The following is a 17,401-nucleotide window of genomic DNA, read 5'->3' as shown; positions in this document are numbered from 1 at the left end:
CACTCCTACATAAGCTTCATTCACTGCTTTTTCTTATTACATTCATGTCACCTTTGTCTGTATTGATGCTTTTTCTAAGAACTCTCCCAAAGAGTATTAAACTCATATGCTTTAAAAAAACAGTTTCAAAGGGTACTACTAGCACCTGTTAAATTTGAGAAGCTAGGGAGAGAGTGAGGGAATTGTGGATCATTGTGGGTGCTGGCCAAGGAGTTGACAGTATAGGAGAAAGAGGAGGCCAAATCAAATTGTAGACCTGGCAATGGGCCTAAGGGATTCCCAGTCCAATTCTCTCATACTGTAAATGAAAAGCCTGACCCAAAGATATATAAATTGCCCAAGAGCATAGAGTTTATTCAATCATTCATCTGACAAATATCTAAAAATTGCTTGCTTTCTGTCTAGAACAGCTTCTAAGATGGACATGAAGATACTCATATCTAATCCCCCCGTCAGTGTGCTCTGCCTTGGACATCACTTTGCCCTTCCCTCTACCCTTCCCTTCACCTGCTAATTTTCTATTTCCCATTTAAGATTCAGCTCAAAAGGCTCTATTAGCTCCCTGAAGTCATTTCTGGCTTAGAAGACCCCCTTAATTTATAACCAATGTACTGTGTTTATGCCCCAATTATAGCATTTATCTTCCCCACATGAATACTTACAGCCAAATTTGTGACCAGTCTCTAGCAAATGCAAAGTATCTTGTGATAGGTTTTTTGTGTACTACTGATTCTTATCTTTATTTTTTTAGTCCCTTGTCATCCTTTATTTTTTTATCTTGTGATAGTGTGGTTGTCTCTATAAGCCTAGTACACTTTTTTGGAGGTGATGGTAGTATTGAAAGTAATATTTGGGTCCATATCACAGTTTACTTTCCCTCTTCTAGACCATGAGCTACTTGAGGGTGAAGACAACGTCCTCTGGTTAACACGGTGGTGAGAAGAGAATAAAGTGGGTAGTGAATCTGAAATGGTAGAATGAGGCCAGACTATAAGGGGTTTTGTTTGCCATGTTTAGAAGAATTTACTTGAACTAAAAGTAGTGAGTAGGCTTCTGGGCTGATCTGTGATCAAATGAGTGCTTTAAACATAGATGGATGGAAGAGAGTGAAACTAATGCCAGTTAGGAGTCTATTGCAATGGGAAAGAGAAGGTGAAGGCTCAAAAGGACAGAAGCAATGGGAAAGGGGAGAGGGAATGGATTTGAGAGCTGCTCACAGAAAGAATTATGGGGAGGGGGGCAGGGAGAAGTGAGAGGAAGAGGGAGAAATCAGTGATTAGCTTAGCTATTAAGTCAGTTCACAGAGGTAGGGAGGAAAAGCAAGATTGAGAGTTGAGGGAAAGATGCTGAGTTCATTTGAGGACATATTGATTTAGAGGTGCCTATGGGACTTGTAGGTGAAAATGTCTAGCAGATTGTTGAAAATACTGTTTCCATCTCTGCTGAGACAACAGTCACCAATGTGTCTGAAGCCACAGGAGAGCATCCAATTTACCTATGGAGAATGTATGAAGAACTTTAGGAAAGGCAGACATTTCAGGGATGAAAAGAGGAAGAGGAACTCAAGAAAGGGATCAAGATAAAGAAAACCAAAAAGTAAGATAAAAACCAAGGGAAGAAGATGCTGTCAAAAACTGTACTAAAGATATGGAGAGATTTAACCAACAATATAAACTAACACAGACCAGATTCTCCAAAAACACACAGCCTCTGGCCTCGGCAGATCCTTAGTGCTTCTGGCAGATCCTTAGTGCTTCTGGAAATTCTTGCCCTTGTCTGTTCTCACATTTCCAAACTTTACCACTTCTTTCCTCAAGTGTTCTATTCCATTCTCTCCCAGCCATTGTTAGGAGATCAACTTCTCTTCAACAACACTGAAAGAATAGAACCTATCAAGTCTGAGCTACTTAAACCTCTTACACTCTCCTCTCTCCCAACACAATCCCATTCCCAGCCCTAGGCAACCACTGCTTTGCTTTCTGTCTCTATAGGTTTGCCCCTTCTGGAAATTCCAGATAAATGGATTCATAAAATATGTAGTCTTTCCTGTCTGGTTTTTTTTTTTTTTTAACTTAGCATAATGTTTTTGAGGTTCATCCATGTTACAGTATATATCAAAAGAACATTCCTTTTCACCAAGAACATTCCTTGGTGAATGATATTCCATTGTACATTTTATTTGTTCATTTGCCTGTTTATGGACAATATAAGTTATTTCCTCTCCTTGAACACACCCTACTCTGTCTGCAGGCATCCATTTGAGCCTGTTGTGATGCCCCCATGGGACTCTGACCAGGAGTCTCATATCTTTTCCCAACATCCATGAAGGTGTACAAGGCTAACTTGTTAGTTTGTAAGTAGGCTAGAATTATATCCCAGCCCTGATATTAAGTCCTCTTTTTCAAAATTGTTGCGACTATTGTAGGTCCTTTGATTCTTCTGCAGCTTGACTATGCTTCTGAGGAAGAGGGAAACTTTTTTTAAAACAAATCCTTTTAAGTGGCTCTAGATCTTATTCCTTCAGTGTCTTCTCTGGGATGTTCCAAATAAAAGTCCCTCTCACACAGATCTCTCCTGCTTCCCCATCCTGTAGCCTCCTTCTCATCAGCAAATTAATGTGTTACCAGCGTGCCAGCTTAAGATAATAAATAAGCCTCCATTTATCCTGTGTCCTTTTCTACTACCTCACTTTTATTTTTCCCTTTAGAGCCAAGCTTCTGGGAAAAGTAGACTTTAAATCTAGTCCAAATCTAAGTATATGTTTTCTTCATATGTAGCCAGATAAAACTGCATAAGGGAAGATGTATTTAAGATATCCATGGTTGAAAAACAAGTGTATATATATATATATATATATATATATATATATATATATATTAACGTTTAAGTTAAGCCAACACTTAAGCAGAACAAAATGTTACATTACTAATTTGAAGTTTTATTTTTACGTATTAAGAGTACTGGCATTTGCTTACATAGCAGCAGCATGGCATGGTAGAAAAATCATGTTTGGAATCCAACATACTTGAGTCCAGTTTCATTTAATTATTGTTGTTGTAATTATTAGATCCAATGTAAACTGAGTGACCTAATGGTAGTTAACGGAACACTCTGATCCTCAGTTATCTGGTCTACAAAATGTATATATATCAAGGCCTACCTTGTATATGTGTTTCTGTGAGGATTAAATGAGATCATGGTTAGTAAAATGCCCTGCCACTGCAAGGACCCCAAAAGGCACTCACAAATGGCCCTCATTATAGTGACCAATTATCCTTTTAGACAATAAGATTTTATAGGTCTTCACTTTAGACAATTACATTAATGACTAATTTTTGACACAATAGTCTTCACAAATTCAGATGTGTTCTGATTTTGGTTAACGAGAATACCAACCATGACACAACTCCATGGAGACTGGAGAAAAGACCTAAGTTCCATTTCTAGAATCTTTTCCTAATGACAATGTCCTGAAAATTCCATTTACTTCCACCAACAGTAAGAGACCCAAGAATGCTGAAGTAGAAATGACTATTAGGACTGATATACTAGGACTCTGTCAGGTAATTAATGGGGTAAATTCATAATCCGCAAACATAAGCACTACTTCTCCTGCATGTTGATGACTTGTTGTTTGGAAAGAGAATATTTTCACTTTTGGGAAATGAAAAAAAAAAAGTTTGTAGTCAGACAGATGTGAGTTTCAGGCCTGACTTTATGACTTATCAATTTCTACAGTTGGTGTTCTTGAAAAAAATGGGGATAATGCCTTAGAAAAACATGAAGGGTGATTGAGTGAGTTAAATACATACACAGTTTTGCATAGGACCAACCAATACATCAGGGATTCTCCATAAACACAATAAACAATAGTTTATTCCCTTGGAAATGATTTAAAAGGGGCTAACTGGATTTAATAAGAAAGACAGTGAGGTCATATGAGGAGGAAGAGTTGGATGAAAAGACACACCAGCTGCCTATTTGGGGAAGATCATTTACCTTGACTCATTCTCAGTTTCCACATCTGTATAGTGGGGACAATGCTCTTCATCTGCTTGCCCCAAAGGGTTGACATAAAAGAGGAAGACACACTAGTGTCTGTGAAAGAACTTGTAAAACCACATGTACTGAATTTTTGCTCTCAGTAATGGTGGGGTAGACAAGCGTACAGGCAAGAACAATGAAAACAAGCTAAATAAAATACATTTTAAAGTATATTTGAAGACATCTCAGAGTTACCAAGGAAGTTAAGGCTTTAGGAGCCAAGATCTAGAAGAGAAGAAAAACCCAGAAAAGCAAACCTGATATCTGATGCCTATGCTTTCCCTTTAAAGGCATTTACTGATTCTAAATCAGTAGCTGATGGGCCATCTCACAGGGTAGAGGGAACAGAAGCTAGCATTTAGGGTCTGTCTGTCAAGGAAGGGGGGCCCTGGCAAAATCCCCTGGCTAAAATTGGGACCCTTAAAGAGCAAAACCCTATGAGCAACAGTTGACAAGAAATAGATCCACCCTCAGGAAGCCCAGCTTTGAATCAGTCCACTGCCTGATTAGATTAAAGTGATCTGTTCCTTACCTTAACTGCCTGCTGGAGCAAAATAAAATCTGCTCTTTTGGAAGGCAACAACATTTAAAGCCTCAAATTCTAAAACCTTTTATACATAATGTTTAGCATTTGAACAAACATAATCTAGCAAGCAAAAACACAAGGAGAAAACAGAAAAAAAAAGACAATTAAAAATTCACAAGATATTCTGATACTGGAGTTAGACAAAAATCAGAAAAAAAAAAAAAACCTTAAAAAAAATTTAATTAGAAGACCAGAAGGACACTGCTAAATTAGTTATCTTAAAATACAATCATTTTCTGGAAAAAAAATACTTGAAAATTTACTCTTAAACAACCTCAGAACTTGTCCACTTAAAAAGTTCAATAAATTTATAAGAATTGTGACTAGATTGAGAAAGACGGAACAGAAAACGTTCTGGAGGTTTTTCCATGATATCGTAATTTTGTGGAAATTTTTTGGGGGGATTTTCTTGGACACAAAATATCACTGATTTTAATCCCTAAAATTGTAATCCATTGTCCTATGCAATTTACTATTCATACTCTACATGAAACAGCAGATTCCACTTGGATTTACCATGTTTCGGTTTTTAGGAGCACCGTAGAACAGATCTTTTGTTAATAAAATACAACCATTTTGACTACAGTGGACTAACATAATTATCTCTTCATCAGTTGCTCCATTAGTTCATTCATTAGATACTATTAGAGTCATCCTTAGACCAGAAATGAATTTCTATCATTACAATTAAATATGTTTGGTTTTTGACCTAAGTACAGGAAAAAGAGACCATATTATGATTTTTAACTCTCAAGAAAGAAAGCAATAAATGGATAATAATGCAGGATATGTTTTCAGTTTGATACAAATTTAAAGATAACTGTAGAATTAAGTAACTTAATGGCAACAGATATGTGGACAACAACATTCAGGGGGAAAAAAGCCTATTATCCACGACCACTAAGAGTTTATAGAGTAGTTGAGTGCTCTACTGGCTGTCTGCCATTCTTTAGATGTCCTCTGTTAAATCCAAATATTTCATCCATTTATCACTGTAAATGAAATTTATCAACAGCATTTAGTTTTCCACTCTTATCTATAGCTGAATTAACTCTATTCCATCAAAATCAACTAGACTGCAAGATGAGAGAACCAGAAAGGCTGGGGAGAAGGGAAGGAAAGAGACTCCTGATTCCAAAATGATTCAGACAAACAGAGGTTAGAAGGTAAATAGTTAAGTGCCATTGGTAGATGACAACTTCATTGTGAAATTCCTGTCCTGCAATTATTTACAAAGAACAGGAGATTTTTCTCTGTTAGACCATAATTAGCAGAGAAATATGTAAGTCTTCCTTAGGAAGATCTCACGGCTCCAAAGCCATCAGGATCTAACTATAATTTGACTCTGTTAATGTACGTAAAGAAGGAATATGTCCATGAAAGAGTCAGCTAAAAAAGTGTTGAAAAAGGACCAATTACTGGCAAATTTAGGCAACATTCAAATAAACTAGTCCAGAAGAGTCTTGACTAAGCATATGGGAACATGATAGTTTTAGGATAAGGCTATCCTTATAGTGGATCAGAGTGTCTCAGCTTCCCTAGGATCATAGTACAGCTTCAAATTTGTTCTGAGGTTCAGAGAAGTTAAGCAAACCGCTCTATGTTAGTTATTTGTTCCTTAAGTCAGGATTTAAAACCATGAGTCCAACTGACTATGAGCCAAATACCACAAGAAGTATCAATATATGTCTAGGCTACCTATGTTTACTTCCCTCAGGTGATTCATTTATTTGTGAAGAATGAATATAGCTTAAATGCTACAATTTTTAAAATCTGATAAATTCACGTAACTTGCTCTAAGGAAACTTTAATATACAACTGAACAAAATGTTGAAGATACATATGTAGCTCCAATCAAGGCCGTTTTGCTTCTTCCTATCTGAAGATCCAACTCTGCACTGGGTAACATTAAAAGCAGACAGGAACTTTGAAAACCAATACGAAGACTTTTGGAAGCTCTTGAAGAGGCAGTAAATTTAACTGGGTGGAGTAGGGGTGGGGAAGAAGGGGAGGCATGCTCTTCTCCTAACACATTCTAAACCCTTAGGTATCTTTCTCCTCAGAGTCCATTCACTGTAGCAGTTGCTCACTCACTCATTCATGCAGCAAATATTTATTGAGAATTTACTGTGCTCCAGGCACTCATGCTACATTAGCAGTTCATCAACCTCTCTTCTGTCTTCTGTCTTCAGTCCACTTCTCTCTTAACCCTTTCTTCAACCAACAAGACCTTTACATCACAGAAACTGCAGTTTCTTACCATTTCTGATATATACCTACTCAGTCTCTTTGTCTTCTTCCAATTCCATTCTTGCTTAATTACCCTGTTCAGCACAGCAAAGAGCTCCCAAGAGCCCATCAGGGCAAAGAGGGAATTCTGAGGAGATGAGGAGGGTAGGAAGACTATGGAAGCTTAAAGTGTGTGTCTCTTGTACAAATAGTGTACCTATATTATGCGCTACCAGATTTCCAGAAATACTCCCTGCCATCCTCAAACCTCTGCCTTGAGTGATGAACATATGAACAGACAACTAAAATTGGTTATAATTGGATATAACAGAACATGTTTTTCTCTGCAACTTGGAACTCTTTACACAGCCTAACAAAGAAAGTAGGCCTAGAAACAATCATTTGGAGAGAATTGATTTTTATGGCTTTTGGATCATAATAAAGAATACTATTATAATACATGTTTAACTTTCTATAATTCTCATTGAATATTTTCTCACAAAATATTCTCATAAATCTTACTATTTAGTTTAGACTTAGTATGACTTTAGAAATTCTGCTTTTTATCTAGAAGTAAATGTTTGCAGAAGTAAATAGTACCATGTTTCTATTTTTGTTCACTAAGCTTCCCAAATTTTCATCTACCCACATCTTACCAAATACCACTCTCTTTCCATTCTACACTCCTTTTAAGATCTATTTTAGTAGAAGTTATCAACTGGCATAATATGTCATTATGAAAAATTTCAGGAGAAATTTCCTTTTGGTTATTTTTGGTGACTGGAAGCAAAACCTTACTGTGGTTACATTCCCAGGACCTACTCACCTGTCAAACAGCTCTCCTCCTGTGACGAGTTCTAGGACCAGACTGATTTCTATAGGGGTTTCAAATATCTCTTTAAGTTTTATCTGGGAAAAGATATAAAAAAAATCACAAATTCTTTATTTTCAACTTTCTAGGAAATAGTTCAAATTATAGCTACAACAGCACTCTCTGTAATAGCAATATGTTGGATCATGGTTAAAAAAGCTTCCTTATTCTCGTACCAGGCAGTCATTTGTCACTCTCTGGTTGTTTTTATCAGTTACCTCATTTATTCAAAGGTCCTTTTGAGTTTTTATATTTTTCATTTTGATAGTTGAAAGATACCTGCCCCAGAAATGTTTCTTAAATTTTGCCAAATCATCCCAATTTCTGCATTTCAACAGAATTAAAAAACAAACAAAAAACAAACAAAAAAAACAAACAGAAGCAAACAAAACTTCCTAAACCGTTTGAAAGCATCATGGTTGGTAGAGATGCAAATGCCTCTTTCTCCTAGAAAAGGACTTCAATTAGGGGTCTGAGACAGAACAGGACCAGGTTAAAGTCTGTCTGTAGGGAAAGGGAATCCCTTAACAGCTAAAAAGTTGCTGGTAGATGAAAGGATACTCAGAAAAGTAACAGTGATAGTGATTTGATTCACCATAACAGGGTTTTCATCACATTCAGATAATCCATCCAAGTTTGGATATTTTCCTTCTGAGAATCTAGTGACCAGGACTGATCTATATTTGAGGAAAATTCCATATTGACTTCTCTTTGAAAGAAATAAGATGGATAATGTAAAAGTGGTGATTATATATGGTAACTTTTGTTAATTGCTTACCCAAAGTCCTTCTCCCCCTACTTTACTGCAAACAGAACCCTGATTTGTTTAGGGAAGCAAGGTACCTAGCCTTAAATTATGGATTATGTTTGGTCTAAGCCACTTATGATAACCCTACTCCCTAATTTTCCAGTCTCCATGCAGTTTAGGGTGATCTTGTGACCAGATCTTGTGGCCACACACTGAAGAGAATTCTACCGCAGCTGGAAATTCTGCAAAAAGCTTTTACGCTTCTCATCAGACTCTGCTTGTTAAGCCTTTCCACTACTTTCTGTCTTGAATATAGACCTGAAGACTTGTGAACACTGTGGAGCAGCCATTTTAGGACCATGAGGGAAAAGCATGAAGGTGAAAGCCAGTGCACTGAAGATGGGCAAACCAATGGATGGAAGGTGTCTGGGTCCTGGATGGCATCACTGAGGAACTGAACGAGTGTTAACAACTGCCTGCCTTCTGATTTCTTACAACATAAGAAAAATATTTGTTTAGACCACCATATTCAAGTTTTCTGTTATTTACAGCTGAATGCATTGCTAACTAATATACAAGTTTTAAGCACTTTGCCTTGAGCCTAAGCATTGCAGGTAATCCTCGGGAACACCACAACTTTCTCAGAGAAATGAGTAAAATATTTTAAGTAAGTGACTCAATTTATAGAAACAAGTTATGGCCTGGAAAATGATTTTGTTCTTTTCACTTCATTGGCTCAAGAAAGCTTTTCCCCAGCCCTTCTTTCCCTCCTTTGTCTGGACATAGCCTAGAGCAGAGCTTGGGAGGACGTTTTATTTTCCCCATTCAAGTACATTATTTACTTGAATCTTCACATTGTCTCTGACGCAAATACTCTCTCATAGGAGACTGAAATGACTATGGAAAGCAATGCATTTTCTTCACAGGCGTTTTCAGCAATGGCATATTAGTAAGATAGGCCCACAAAAGAAAAAAGTCTGTGTCTTATTAGAGTGAAAAAAACTCTTCAATTTTAGTTATCCTCTTATGCATGAAAACATCAATGGTATATATTGCTGAACTGCCCATTTTGAAACTCTTTCAAGGGGTATAATTCTTAAGATTTATTCAGTTAAAAAGAATTGAAAAACGGGATCAGATGAGGACAAGAGCTAGGCCAACGTGGTTACTTACTGGAGGTGGAAGAGTCCCTTTCTCATCATCAGAATGGACAGTAAAGAACAAAAATCTCATCCTGTAACATTGGAGATTATTTGAAAAAACAGGCTAAAAACCACTTACAATGTTTGGATGTGAGAGGCGAAGAAGAACTCCTATCTCAGTTCTTACGATTTTTTTGTCCACCTAAAAGGCAAAATGAGAGAAACTGAAAGATACTCCCACCTTAGAAATATCTTCATTGTAGCAGAGAGTCAGAAACAGCAATAACCACCTGGATGAATCAGGTCAATGGCAGAGGTTAATTTCTAAGTGTTGCCTTCCTCCCTTTTTTGTCCAGCTGCATGTCTTTCCTCTCTGTTTCAGACATAAAGAGAACTAGTTACAAATATGGGTCACAACTTGTCAGACCGCTTGTGTGGCCCCTTTGCTATCAAAAATTATCGCTATCACCACAAAGGCACAACTACATCTCAACCTATTCCTCCTCCTTCTCTTCCTTTCTTTTTTGGATCCTTGACCCAAACCCATTGGAGCTGTCAATCACTTCGCCTGCCTTTTTCCCACAGAAGTGAGCACATAACCCAGCCTAACCAATCAGAGTACTCTATTCTCTGGCCAAAGTGACTTGAGTCTGGGATATCCACCAGATCCAAGTCATTACAATCTCGGTCCTCCCCCCAAATTTTGCTCAAATAATCAAGAAAGAGGTATTCTCTTTTCCTCTGAAATTGTGAGAGCAAGAGTATAGAGTCTGCCACTACCAGGGACCATTTTTGATACCATATGGAGATCACTTCACTGAAAATGGAGCCAACACAGAAAAAAACATTGCTAGAGATGAAGAATGAGTACTGCTGACCATGTAATCCACTGGATTCAGTTATGCATAAGCTAGTTTGCCCTTTGAGCTGTCTTATTATGTGAGCTACTGAATCTTCTTTTCTAGTTAAGTTATCCGGAGTTGCTTGATGCTATCAGTGATGTAAGCTGAAGGAAAATAAAGGGGTCTAAGGAAATGATGACTCGATATGAAAGGCTGGAGTAGAGATTTGGATAAAGCAGTTCCTCAGATCTATGTGTTTTCTGGGAGGGAAGACGATCTACAACATTCATCATATTCTCCAAATGTCTGAGGCAGAGGAAAGCCTAAAAATCTGATCTATTTAAAAAAGAGAAAATGTGTTCCATGGAACTGGGGAGTCAAGGATCTCTCTTCAATGTATACGTAATGAATGTATAGTACATAGTAAGGGTCTAATATAGTTTTTAATGTGCTCAGCCTCATGTTAAACAATGCTGGGCATATGAAAAAACACACAAAATATCATCTTTTTCAGAGGAAGATTAAAATCTAATTTTGGGCATAAGACTCCCCTAGAAGATGCCATAAGAAGATAGAAGAACATAAGTTGTAAACAAGTTTTGTTTTAAAAATTCCATTGTTCAGTGGAAGATCATTTTTCTGTGAGTCAAAATACTGCTATCATTCAAACAGTGGGCTAACTCTAAAAGACTTTGAAATTATTAGCCATTAAAAGTCATGCTATTGGACTTCCCTGGTGGCGCAGTGGTTAAGAATCCACCTGCCAATGCAGGGGACATGGGTTCGATCCCTGGTCCGGTAAGATCCCGCAAGTCGAGGAGCAACTAAGCCCAGGTGCCACAACTACTGAGCCCGCATGCCACAACTACTGAAGCCTGCGTGCCGAGAGCCTGTGCTCTGCAATGAGAAGCCACCGCAATGAGAAGCCCGCACACCGCAACGAAGAGTAGCCCCTGCTCGCCACAACTAGAGAAAGCACACGTGCAGCAATGAAGACCCAATGCAGCCATAAATAAATAAATAAATAAATTTATTTATTTATTTAAAAAAACAAAAAAGTCACACTATTGTTAATATAAAATGAAGAAAGACTTGTTAAAGTGCGCACAGGTGATGCTAGTGTGATATGTGGGCTGCTGATGGCCACTCAGTGATATCAGACAGCCCAACACATGGGATATTGACAGCATGGTCTGTGGGTAATGTAGTATTAGAGGGAAACGCTATAAAAGTTCTTTTATCTAGTTAAGAAATCACATATTTCATGAAAATTTGCTATTGAGCAAGAGTCATTCTACTTGTATCAAAAGGGAGAGCTCTGAGAAAGAGGGGCATTGCTAAAACAGGCAGATGACACTGACAGATCTCTTCCAAAGAGTTCTTGGCTCACACTCCATTTCAGTTCTGTAGATGCTGTTGAGGAAAATTTGGATATAGATGATAATTTTTTAATTATTTTAAAAAATTTAAATTTTTTTCTAGCTTTGCTGAGGTATAATTGGTATACAAAAACCACATGTAATTAATGTATACAATGTGGTGGGTTTGGACACGTGTATAGATTCACGTTACCATCACCACAATCAAGGTAATAAACATATCCATCACCTCCAAAAGTATCCTGTGTCCCTTTGTTGTGTGTGTGTGTATGTGGGGTGTGTGTGTGTGTGGGGGGGGTAAGCACACTTAATGTGAAATCTACCCTCAACAAATTTTTAAGTGAACAATACCTTATTATTAACTCTAGGCATTATGTTGTACAGTAGATCTCTGGAACTTACTCATTCTGTATAACTGTAACGTGATACCCATTGAACAACAAATCTCCATCTCCCCCTCCACCTATCCCTTAGGAAGTACAATCCTACTCTCTACTTGTATGAGTCTCACTATTTTAGATGCCTCATATAAGAGGAATCATTCAGTGAATACAGATTTTTTTTTAACGTTTTTATTGGAGTATAATTGCTTTACAATGGTGTGTTAGTTTCTGCTTTATAACAAAGTGAATCAGCTATACATATACATATATCCCCATATCTCTTCCCTCTTGCATCTCCCTCCCTCCCACCTTCCCTATCCCACCCCTGTAGATGGTCACAAAGCACAGAGCTGATCTCCCTGTGCTATGCGGCTGCTTCCCACTAGCTATCTATTTTACATTTGGTAGTGTATATATGTCCATGCCACTCTCTCACTTTGTCCCAGCTTACCCTTCCCCCTCCCCGTATCCTCAAATCCATTCTCTAGTAGGTTTGCGTCTTTATTCCCGTCTTGCCCCTAGGTTCTTCATGACCTTTTTTTTTTTTTTAGATTCCATATATATGTGTTAGCATACGGTATTTGTTTCTTTCTGACTTACTTCACTCTGTATGACAGACTCTAGGTCCATCCATCTCACTACAATGACTCAATTTTGTTTCTTTTTATGTCTGAGTAATATTCCATTGTATATATGTGCCACATCTTCTTTATCCATTCATCTGTCGATGGACACTTAGGTTGCTTCCATGTCCTGGCTAGTATAAACAGAGCTGCAATGAACATTGTGGTACATGACTCTTTTTGAATTATGGTTTTCTCAGGGTACATGCCCAGTAGTGGGATTGCTGGGTCATATGGTAGTTCTATTTTTAGTTTTTTAAGGAACCTCCATACTGTTCTCCATAGTGGCTGCACCAATTTACATTCCCACCAACAGTGCAAGGGGGTTCCCTTTTCTCCACACCCTCTCCAGCATTTATTGTTTGTAGATTTTTTGACGATGGTCATTCTGACTGGTGTGAGATGATATCTCAATGTAGTTTTGATTTGCATTTCTCTAATGATTAGTTAGGTGTTGAGCATTCTTTCATGTGTTTGTTGGCTATCTGTATGTCTTCTTTGGAGAAATGTTTATTTAGGTGTTCTGCCCATTTTTGGATTGGGTTGTTTGTTTTTCTTAAATTGAGCTGCATGAGCTGCTTGTATATTTTGGAGATTAATCCTTTGTCAGTTGCTTCATTTGCAAATATTTTCTCCCATTCTGAGGGTTGTCTTTTTGTCTTGTGTATGGTTCCCTTTGCTGTGCAAAAGCTTTTAAGTTTCATTAGGTCTCATTTGTTTATTTTTGTTTTTATTTCCATTTCTCTAGGAGGTGGGTCAAAAAGGATCTTGCTGTGATTTACGTCATAGAGTGTTCTGCCTATGTTTTCCTCTAAGAGTTTGATAGTGTCTGGCCTTACATTTAGGTCTTTAATCCATTTTGAGTTTATTTTTGTGTATGGTGTTAGGGAGTGTTACATGTAGCTGTCCAGTTTTCCCAGCACCACTTATTGAAGAGGCTGTCTTTTCTCCATTGTATAGTCTTGCCTCCTTTATCAAAGATAAGGTGACCATATGTGTGTGGGTTTATCTCTGGGCTTTCTATCCTGTTCCACTGATCTATATTTCTGTTTTTGTGCCAGTACCATACTGTCTTGATTACTGTAGATTTGTAGTATAGTCTGAAGTCAGGGAGCCTGATTCCTCCAGCTCCGTTTTTCTTTCTCAAGATTGCCTTGGCTATTTGGGGTCTTTTGTGTTTCCGTACAAATTAGTGAATACAGATTATTTTTTATCACAGTCTTCTCTTCCACAGGACAATAAGGATTTACTCACTAATACAAAATAAATATATTTTTCATTACTGCATGATGCTTAAAAAGATTTTAAGAACATGGGTATCTCTAAATTAAGATTTGTTAATATTCAAACCTATTTTTCTCACTACACATTTAGTGCTTATGTAATATAAAGTTTTCCCCCTTGTTTTTTATGTTTTTGATCCATATAAAATAAGTGTCAGAGAGATCCTTTAATTTTTTCATATGACACAGTAAACAAAAACTTTTTAATACAAATAAGAATTTTAAGCAAATTTATTTTTTATCATGTTATGTCACACATATTGGGATGCCTTCAAAACTTAGTTCTTTGAAAGTTATCTAAACTCTGGAAATATTCATAACATACTAGATTATTTAGACTAGCAATCTTCTAATGTAGTTATTTATTTTTAATTCAGAATTAATTTTTCTTTAAAGGTAATTTTGAAACGGGTAATTATTTTCCCACTATACCCCAGATCAGTGGTTCTCAAAGTGTGATCAGAGGACCCTTCTGGGTCCCTAAGACTCATTCAGGGTATGTATGACGTTCTCCCTTTTCCAACTGCACATCTGGGTAAGGCTAGATTTTTTCCTATACTTGAAACAAAACAACATATTGAATGCAGAGGCAGAAGAGAATCCAACTGTCTTCTATTAAGCCAGATAATAAAGAGATTTACAAAACAATGCCACTCTTCTAAGTATTTTTTTATTTTGGAAAATATAGTTACTTTTCACTAAAAATGTTATTTATGTTAAAATGTACTGGGTTTATTACTGTTATAGTTTTAATTAATTAATAAATACTTAATAATTCTTTAATCTCTATTACAGTGGTCCCCAACCTCTTTGGCACCAGGGACTGGTTTCGTGGAAGAAAATTTTTCCACGGATGTGGGAGTGGGGAAGTGGCAGATGGTTCAGGCGGTAATACGAGTGATGCGGAGCGGCAGGTGAAACTTGGCTTGCTCACCCGCCGCTCACCTCCTGCTGTGCGGCCCCATTCCTAACAGGCCGCAGACAGGTACTGGTCCGCGGCCGTGGGGTTGGAGACCCCTGCTCTATTATCGAGATTCTTTAATCTCTAATATAGTAAATGTGTATAGCTATTTGGGATTCTCAGTAAGTTGGAGCAAAAAGGGCTCCTAAAGCCCAAAAGTTTGGGAACCACTACTCCAGAAAACTTAACATTACACATTTGAAAACGGAAAATAGAAAAAAAAAGAACAAAATTGTAGTAATAATTTAAATGAAAGAAAAATGTGAATGCGGTCTCCTTCCTGCTCGAATGCTGTAGCCCAGGTTGAATGCAGGTCATGACTTAAATGGAGCCTGAGAAGAATCGAAGAATGAAGTTATAGAAAAATGTGGTATTAAAAACCATCAATCCACAGAGAGTAAACTGAGTGACAAAATCTGGACTAGAAGCCAAAGTAATGACAACCAAGGAAACCAGCAGGCGGTAAAGTTGAGAGGGAGAAGTGGACAAAAAAGCAGGCAGATAAATGACTGAGAAGCCAAGGACAAGACAAGGATGAGGTCAGAAAATCCTTCCCAGAGAGGTTAGCTGAGAATCATTTGTCATCTCTTGAAACAAAGCCTAGAGGTTCCTAGGCAGCCGGACTTTGGGGGTGGTTCCTCCAAAGGTGTCATGTCTTGGAGGTCACAGCGGTGTGTGTCTTGACAGCCATTTCATCTGATATCTTCTCAATATTTCTCTAGTTCCAGGAGCTGTTGTTTCCTTCCTACTTCTGACTTCCCCTTCCAAATACCTGGGTAGGTCAGGATAGGGTGTGAGCACTGGCACTGCCATTCAGAATAAGTGTTGTTTTCCTAGAAAATAACTGTTAAGCAAGTTAACTGTTAAGCAACTGTTAAACGAGTAGAGACTACTGCTGTACTTCTTGGATTCAGACAAGTAAAGCAGCATTTCCACATAAAATGCTCAGCTTCATCTCATTTTCTTTGCAGGGAATTCCCTGGTGGTCTAGTGGTTAAGACTCCATGCTTCCACTGCAGGGGGCACGGGTTCGATCCCTGGTTGGGGAAGCTCTGCATGCCTTGAGGTGCGGCGAAAAAAAAAAAAAAAAAAAAAGAATTCATTTTCTTTGCAGAGATTGAGACCATAAGTCTTATTTTGTCTCTCTGCTATTTCTCTGGCTTCTTAGGCTCATTTTTGGTTTTAACAATGACCAGAGAACATGATGTGAAGTACAGAACTGTGCTCCTCAAATCCTTTGTGGAAAGAGGCAAAATGTAAATTATTAATGGGTAAATAAGCAGACAAATATCTTTAAATTTTCACAATTCTTTTCTGCATAGCTTCTGCTTAATTTAGCATCCTGTTTTCTGACATATCAACAAGTACATGCTGGCACTAACATGCTTGGTGAAAAGACTTGACAACTGGAGCTTTGTTAAATTCAAGAATGACAGTTTTAGCCTACAAGGATTTGAAAGCTAGGAACTGCTATTTGAACATGCAAAAATCAAATGTGGGACACTGAGAAAAATACTGAGGTTTTCCTACCTGAGGCTAATATCTCCAAAAACTACAGAATTTTAGCCAAGTCTGACTATTCCTTTATCTTCTTGACCTAACAGAAACCTGGGCATCTCATGACTACCTTACTTTCTTTAGGGTCTTCCCAAGTGGTGACTTGTCTTCATGCCAGTAGGAAAGGTACCATAGGGCCTGGAAGGAGGACAGGGTGTCCTTTTCGCTACTCATTGCTATGTCCAGACCATTTCTCCTCCCTTATGCCTCCAACAAAGAGGCCAGTTTAGCCAGAGGAAAGTGACAGAGGAGGAAAACAATAGATGATGACAGAGTCTCCTAATGACCAGAAGCCAGGATGAACATGGTAAGGACTTGATATTTTTGTATCAGAGAGGTCAGACACATTTGGAAGATTTTGAGAGAGGAATGACATGACCTCAGTTAATTTTTAAAGGGATACTCTCACTCTTGGGAATTCCCTGGTGGTCCAATGGTTAGGACTCTGCGCTCTCACTGCTGAGGGCCCGGATTCAATCCCTGGTTGGGGAACTAAGATCCCACAGGCCAAGCAGTGCAACCAAAAAAAAAAAAAAAAGAAGGATACTCTGACTCTTGTAGGGATGAGGATGTGAGGATGATTGGAAGAGTTAAATCAAAGAGACTCAATAAGAAGTTATGGCAGTTATCCAGGTGAGAGTTGATGGTGACTTAGACCCAGGTGCTAGTGATGAAGGAGGTGAGTGAGAAGTAGATGAACATTTTTTTAAGGAAGAACCAACAGTATTTGAAGATGGACTGGTTATGGGGTAT

The 17,401-nt window shown here is 37.9% G+C and overlaps 1 protein-coding gene across 1 annotated transcript in view; it reads right to left on the bottom strand.

Annotated features, from left to right (window-relative positions):
* Positions 1-17,401, bottom strand: part of CAMK4 (calcium/calmodulin dependent protein kinase IV) — a 208,550-nt gene that overhangs the window by 66,270 nt on the left and 124,879 nt on the right. The window contains exons 3-4 of the mRNA XM_059919407.1: positions 9,760-9,822; positions 7,686-7,768 (exon numbers count right to left, since the gene is read on the bottom strand). Coding sequence (XP_059775390.1) covers positions 7,686-7,768; positions 9,760-9,822 — 146 coding nt within the window. The remainder of the gene's footprint in view (positions 1-7,685; positions 7,769-9,759; positions 9,823-17,401) is intronic.

This window comes from Balaenoptera ricei, chromosome 3 (assembly GCF_028023285.1).
Source record: "Balaenoptera ricei isolate mBalRic1 chromosome 3, mBalRic1.hap2, whole genome shotgun sequence".
Lineage (NCBI taxonomy): Eukaryota > Metazoa > Chordata > Mammalia > Artiodactyla > Balaenopteridae > Balaenoptera > Balaenoptera ricei.
This window is presented reverse-complemented; position numbering and strand designations above follow the sequence as displayed.